The sequence below is a fragment of the Porites lutea genome, chromosome 14, assembly GCF_958299795.1.
Source record: "Porites lutea chromosome 14, jaPorLute2.1, whole genome shotgun sequence".
Taxonomy (NCBI): domain Eukaryota; kingdom Metazoa; phylum Cnidaria; class Anthozoa; order Scleractinia; family Poritidae; genus Porites; species Porites lutea.
The window spans coordinates 4179072-4186280 of NC_133214.1; the positions used below are offsets into that span (position 1 = coordinate 4179072).

General features: G+C 41.5%; 1 protein-coding gene across 1 annotated transcript; it reads left to right on the forward strand.

The window, feature by feature from the left end:
* Positions 1-238: 238 nt before the first annotated feature.
* LOC140925030 (uncharacterized) lies at positions 239-4032 on the forward strand. Its single transcript, XM_073374990.1, has 3 exons — positions 239-1003; positions 1880-3078; positions 3851-4032. The coding sequence occupies exons 1-3, from the start codon at positions 239-241 to the stop codon at positions 3936-3938; spliced, it is 2052 nt and encodes a 683-aa protein (XP_073231091.1). The 3' UTR covers positions 3939-4032.
* Positions 4033-7209: the final 3177 nt, after the last annotated feature.

Genomic DNA, 7209 nt, shown 5'->3' on the forward strand with positions numbered 1-7209 from the left:
ATATGAGAAAAAAATAACTAAAACTTAAGCCTTTGTTTGACTTTGTCTATGTGCTTTAATATTTCGAGTCCCCGTGATGCCGAGTTGACTTCCTCTCTGCGGCCACTTGAGTAACAGAAAAGCAGCTCTTGATCTGGTTGCTGTGTCGTCGGCGAAGCGTTAAATTCTAGTTAAATGCCCCTTGGCGAATTTGAAACTGAGGTATTTTTCACTTGTTGTTAATCGCGATGAGACGAGAATGAATTTTTCCACCTCTGAGGACCTAACTATTCAACAGTATTACACTGAAAAATATGGCTCAATCGAAAATTTGATTGGTAAAGCCAAGAATGGCGAAATCGTCGCCCAAGCAGATCTGGGAATGGCTTACTCAGAGGGTTTTGGCGATGTCTTGCCGACGGACGATGACAAAGCCATTGGATGGCTTAACACTGCTGTAGAAAACGGTAATGAATTTCCTACCGTCCTTGCAAAACTTGGTGAATTGTTAGACAGGAAAGGAACACCACTATATCAGCGAAAGGCGTACGAGATGTACCTCAGGGCAGCGAAACTGGGCTTTGGAAATTCTCAGTTTAATCTAGCAGAAATGTATCGATGTGGGGTTAATGGAGTCGTGAACAAAGACATCAAGGAAGCATTTAAATGGTATAAAAAAGCCGCTGATGAAGATATGAGTGGTGGCCAAAATGATGCAAAGAAACCCGGTACATTATTAGCTGGGACGATGAGAAAATTTGGAAACACCGTGGATCGTACAAAATACAAGGCGCTAGGATTTCTATACAAGTGCTACCTTGAAGGTGATTGTCCGGAAGGCAAACCCCAACCAACCAAAGCCGTTTACTATTTAACTAGAGCAGCCGAACAGGGTGATACGGAGGCACAGCTAAAGCTAGGACAAATCTACATGAACGGAAGTTGCGATCAAGGCAAAGACGTTTCACGGGCAAGAAGATGGCTCGGGAAGGCTGCAGCTAGTGGTGATGAGAGGGCAAAAGAGGTAAGTGCCAGAGACCAAAACCAAGCGTCAACATGCAAATCGAGAAAACCTTTCAAATAATATTCGCTTTCAACAGCCCAATCCTAATATAATTGCTAATTGAAGCTAGTCTGAGATGGGCTTTGTTTTGATGCATTCTTGTCAGCTTTTTTATGTAAAAACTTTCATTATCATGCAATAATTTCCACAAGAAAAGCAAGAGAGATTGTTTCTCAAACGCGGGACCGGTTAACCCCAGGCCGGCATTATTTTACTCAATGTCACGGCTGATGAGCACACATGCTGCCTGAGGTCATGTAACCGCCAGAGCAATGGAGTGTTACTTGTAAACAACATTTAACTGTTGTGCGCTACAGTCTGTGGCTCGCCACAATTTTTCTCTGAGACAGAACTTTGTGCATGTTGAGGTATTCTCTCTGATTTTTAGCCCTTTATTGCTGCATTCTACGTGACCTAGCAAAACCTGGCTTAAAATTACCTTTTGCAAACTGTCAAACATTTCATTGCCCTATAGTCTTTTCGATCCTTACTGTAAACTACAGATCGTCATAACCGATCGAGGTTGTATGTAAGGACCGGCAGCTAAAAGGGCTAGAAGGCTTTAAAGGTAGATGCATAAACAGAAAATTTCTAAGTTGGGATCGCGAAAATTACATTTTACCTAAAGTGACTAAGATAGGGTTCTGAGAGGTCTGCGGCACATACCCAGCAAAAACTAACCCGGGAGGTACATAAATCGGGCCAATCAAAAGGCCAGTGTTTACAAAAACCTTTTTCCCCATGAAGTGTTTCGTAGAATATGACATGACAGCTGTTTGATGAGGGTACATATTTTCTGTGACACACAATAATGTAATAATGGCTCTCCAATTTCAGCTTCTCAAGCAATATGAAGAGTGCGCTGATTTGCTGCATGAACCACAAGAAGCAAGTGAGCATTCTGTCAAGCAAACACTGGACATTGTGATGGAAAAAGTTGAGCAGACCTACCAGCAACATCCAATGGCAATTCCTCAGCCTGTTACCTTTTCAGAAGCAATGCTTAGTGAACATGATTGGTCCCCAACGGCAAGGATTTACCTAAAGGCGTTCAAGCTGGTAAAAGAGGGCGTTGAGATCCTTTACAAGAGTAACTTCACTGATGGGAAAGGGATCTCTCTTATAGCCTACGGTTACTTGACAGAGAATTCTATCCTTCAATCATTCCCCCTGACTATGTTTCCCAAGATCCTCCAACTCTGCGAAAATAACTTAAAAACTAATGAACAGTTTTTTGAAGCCGTTCTTTTGTCGTATGCCTTGCATCATTTCGAGTCAAGGCTTTCAGAGGAAAGTTGCAAGGTTGACATGAAAAAGGCAGCCTGTCTACAGAACATAATTCACTTTATCAAAAGAGCTGAGCCTAACAGCACCCGTTGCGAAAACCCCTATGAGTTTGATAAAACCTACAGTAGCTGGCTTCATGTATTGTATTGGCATTTGGCAGCAATATATGTCGTTTGTGAAGCTTATGAAAAAGCAGCTGAAGCTTGTGAAAATTCTCTGCTTTGTTGCCCATCTTTCTATGAGTCTAAGAGGTTGCTTGGGTATGCCTTAATGACACTGCATAATTCCAAGTCATTTCCGGGAAAAGACGTTTCCAAGCCAGATGTATACACAGGAATGATGACCATTGGAGCCGATGAAGGACAAATGACTAAGTATGCTTCTTGGACAAGGAAGATTTTCAGAGACACTGCGACAAAGGTGTTGAAAGAGTATCTTGTCGAGGCCCCACGATGTGATAAATCATACCCAAATGTTAATTATTATCTAGCAAACCTCGCTCTTATTGACAGAAACACCAAGGAGTTCAAAAAATATTATGAACTGGGTCAAGATGCTGAAGAGAAAAGACTCCCTTTTTTTGATCCTATTGATCTCCCCTTGAAAGATTGGATGACTCCTGTTTATATGGAACTTCCCAACATTAGAACGCTACAGGCCAGGTGTGGCAATAAAGTGTGCAAGAGGAAGGGCAAGGAGATAAAACTGAAGTCCTGTGCTGCTTGTGGGATTCAACAATACTGCAGCAAGTAAGTACAATTATTACATATACCTTTTTATTTTTAGTAAGTTTCATGCAGCAATAAAATCTTTTTGAAGGCGTGTCATTTCATGGCATAAACGTCCATATTTCATTTTCACACACTGAATTCCAAAACTGACTAGTAGTGAACGGCATGAGTACCTTTACAGTTATGTTGCTAATTAGCCTCGAATTCCGCCGCTCTCTGATTCATCACATATTTAAAGGATTTCCCTGGTGGGACGGTTGAAGAATAAAAATTTTAGTGAAAACGAGTTTTCTTCCTTAGGACTTCAATATTTATACCAACGCGCCATTAGCTCTTGGTTGTAAGCATTTCTAAGAACTGTTTTTAGTGTCGTATTTTACTGCCATTTTTAAAAGCACGCGAACTCTGAAGTTCAAAAGCAGCCTTCAGAATTGCGTTTTTCGCTGCCTTCAATTATAATTATATGATCACAAGAAACGAACCTTCAAAACGAGAAACACTCAAAACGAATCGAAATCCACCAATCACAAATCACAAGCCATGAACTTTTGAACCCGTTGAAACAGCTGTTGAAGTAAACCTCTGTTTCTTAACAGATCCGCTATAAGATGATTGACGGCAGGCAAACGTCAGCCAAACGCCGGTTGGCTTTTGAACTTCAGAATTCGAGAGTTTTTGAATAGCGGAGTAAAAGTGAGAAAGGTGTACTAGCAGCATTAATTTAGAATAGGAAAGAGTTTTTAGGCTTCTCAGGAAGAATAACCATTTTTGTCGTTACAATCATTTGCAGAGACTGTCAGAAAGCTGACTGGAAAAATCATAAACCTGCTTGCATTGCTTCTAGAGGATTCAAGGCAAGGGGAACTTCCACGAACTGAGTTTACTCCACTAAACCAGCAACTGTATAATATCGGTCTTAAACCCTTTATCACGAACACTACTTTTGTTTTCAGGACGTGTATTCGAAAACGTTTGAGAGAAAATCGGATGTATTCTGAATGTTCACTTCAACATATTCAAAATTACATATATGCTATTTATTCGCGACTTTGTAGTGTACCTTTTTTGTATTTTCAAGCACCTGCCACAATTGTTTGCTACTTTTCAGTCGAGTCGATTATCTTCTTTGCTGTTACTATATTCTCAGCTGTAGTAAAGAACAAGCGTTTATCCTTCCTAGGAGCACACTTGTAGCATTGTTTTGACACGTTTTATACGCAGTTGAAAACTGCGTTTAAGGGCAAATAGTTTGTAAGGGGATGAAATATTGCTACTCGTTAATGAAACAATTTAACCTTTGTGTGGCATAGGAATTTTCACATACACAGCTGTATTAATTAAGTTGCTTTGAGTTAGTGGGAGGATGAGAAATATTTGTAAACAAGCAGTTATTCAAACTCTTGTCCATACAACCAAGAAAGTTATAGTGAAGGATCAGCACTTCTTGGTGTATAGAGGACAACAAACAAACAAATCAACAAAGAAACAAAACAAATTTTTTTGACTGGTTGTGGAAGAGTATCTTTTTTAAGACGTGTTGTAAGAAGGATACGTTTAAGACACTTTCATTAGCCTGTTGCAGGCTCCAAGGCTGATTTAGCAACAGGACGGGAACATCAGTTGACCACAGGAAAGCGCGCGGAAAGGACTAAACACGACTTCCGGTGCTCAATTTGCCGCTCTGCCATTGGTCAAGCCAGTTGTTTGATTTGCGCGAGCCGTCGTCAACTGACGTTCCCGTTCTGTTGCTAAATCAGCCTAGTAATGTGCTGATGCCGCCGCCCTCTTTACCAGATCACACGCGTCCTATATTCCCCTAACGTTGTTGTCGCGACGGACGCGACGTAGCCTTGCTACTGGGGACTTTAAAATCCAACAAAGCGGACGGCAACGAGAACGTCAAAAAAACTATAGGTTCTATAAGTAAAACAGCAACTTTTCACGTGCATCACGCTTGTTTGTACATTTCTTTGTCCGTTTTTGCAGGGCTACGACTATAAACTGCCTAATCTCGCGTTTCATGGAGTACGTAAACAAGCAACGACGAAATTTTTCTTTCTCTTTCTGAACTTGGATATGGTCCATAGGCATTCAACTCCAGTAGGGTTAGCCTACATTTGACAAAGTAAGTGGGTAGGAATAATCGCGATAAAGACTGAAAGAACGCAAATTCACTTCTTAAACGACGTTCTCGTCGCCGTCGCGTCGTTGGATCTTAAAGTTCCTAATATCTGAGAGCTAGGCAGAGCCTTCATTCGCAAGACAACTAAGGACACTTGATGTTCTCGTTTTACCCTACAAAGATAGCATACATGAAAGTGCCCCACCCCACCCAAGTTCAAAGCACAGTAGGACTAAACAAACACAAGTAAAAGCTAATTGGTAAATATAACACTAGCTTCCTTGTACAGCATACTGTAATATACTATTAGTAAAGGTGTTTTCCGGAACTGAAACCGCCTGCGTAGAAGCGTTTCCGTTTGGTTTCGGAGCAAAGAAATACCGAGGAATACCACGCGAGAAATGAAACGAGAGCCAAAAAGTGAAAGAGGGGGAGGGGAAGGGGAAGTTCCTCACCCCCTTCCCCCTTTTTTACTTGCGCCACTTTTCTCGCGGTCTTTGACTCTCCTTCCTCGTTCTTTTCTCCTAAACCGCACAGAAACGCTTGCTACGCAGGCTAGAACTGAAAATGCATATTGCTTCTGATATACAGTCACATATCTTTTTTGAGTGAAATCCAACTAGTGGTCTATTATTAATGCCGCCTTCTGAATGGTTGAGCTACTACTAGGCTATATGTTATAGCCCCCTAGTAGCGAAAAGCGCGGGCTTTTTGGCGGCAAAAAATGATTAAAGTCTAGCTTTAACCAGCTAAATTTTTTTTATTCTCGATATTTTTGACCAACTAGTTGGATTTTACTAAAACAATTATTCCTCTCGCCCTCATGGCCTCTGAGTCAATAGCCCATTCGACTTTCGGCCTCATGGGCTATTGACTCAGAGCCCATTCGGGCTCGAGGAATAATTGTTAAATATACTTGATTAGGTGCTCAAGGTCACAAGATTTGAAGTAAAGAATTCATTAACTGATCCGATTTTAATGTGTTGCTCTTAAACTTAATGTAGCTAAAACTTGTTTATCTTTGTGCTGCTCAAACTACTGACCTGCGAATAGAAGAGCAGTGCAGTTACAAGGAATTGGATCATCGTAAAAGCGAAGGTAATGTCGATTTCTAACTTCTTACATTCACATAGGTTTCTTAGACCCTGTTTACATGGAGTGGGGGACCCCAGTCTAGTGGGGTAAGTTTCTTTTGTTTTGTGTCCTCCAGAGCGTGAAAACAAAAGAAACCAACCCCACTAGACCGGGGTCCCCCACTCCATGTAAACAGACCCTAAATCCTTTTTTATAATAATAATTCAAAAACTCATTAATATTTAGTACGCATATTGTCCAATAACCCACCTGTAATATATTAAAACTCCAACATGACTCTGAGGTTTTTTGGTCAATTTTCTATATTTGGTTTGGTATTCTTTGTACTCAAGTCTCCTTTGGGAATTGCGAGACAAAGGAATCTTGAAAAATTTGCCATTTTGACCCTAAAGCCTCATCCTCGGAGACCCATGGCCAGGGGCAGTCAGTCGGGTCGGGAGAAAAGGCGGGACGAAAGTTTTCAAGTACGGGCGGAAGAGCCCCTGGGTACCGACTCTCACCAGACCATTTTCAAAAATTCAAGCGGATGCCGGCTCCTGAAAAATGCGTTGTATTCATTGTGCCCAATCGGCGAACACATCTCCTGAGTTCTTTTCGTGTGTTCGTACACGACGGCTATTCTCTCGACCACGGCTTGTCTGGCTCATGCACCAAAGAAATGCACGCAGTCAGGAAACTTTCAGTTTGCCAAATGCAACCGAACTCTTCTGGAGCTGAATTTCTATGAACCATATCCAAGTTCATGAAGAATGAATTTTTTCATTGCTTGTCTACGTCCTTCACAAAACGTGAAATTAGGCATTTTCACGGGTAGTCGCATCCTCGGAGACCCAGGGGCAGCTAGTCGGGACGATAGAATGTTCGTGGTGAAAGTTTATTGCAAGATGGAGACGTGCAGTTGACGGCAAAGAAATGTACAAAAAAGCGGGATG

Excerpts from the sequence above, each read along its gene's own strand:
- LOC140925030 (XM_073374990.1), top strand. The coding sequence starts at position 239 with ATGAATTTTTCCACCTCTGAGGACCTAACTATTCAACAGTATTACACT. Across the intron at positions 1,004-1,879 it reads GTGATGAGAGGGCAAAAGAG|CTTCTCAAGCAATATGAAGA; the intron begins GTAAGTGCCAGA and ends CTCCAATTTCAG. Across the intron at positions 3,079-3,850 it reads ATTCAACAATACTGCAGCAA|AGACTGTCAGAAAGCTGACT; the intron begins GTAAGTACAATT and ends AATCATTTGCAG.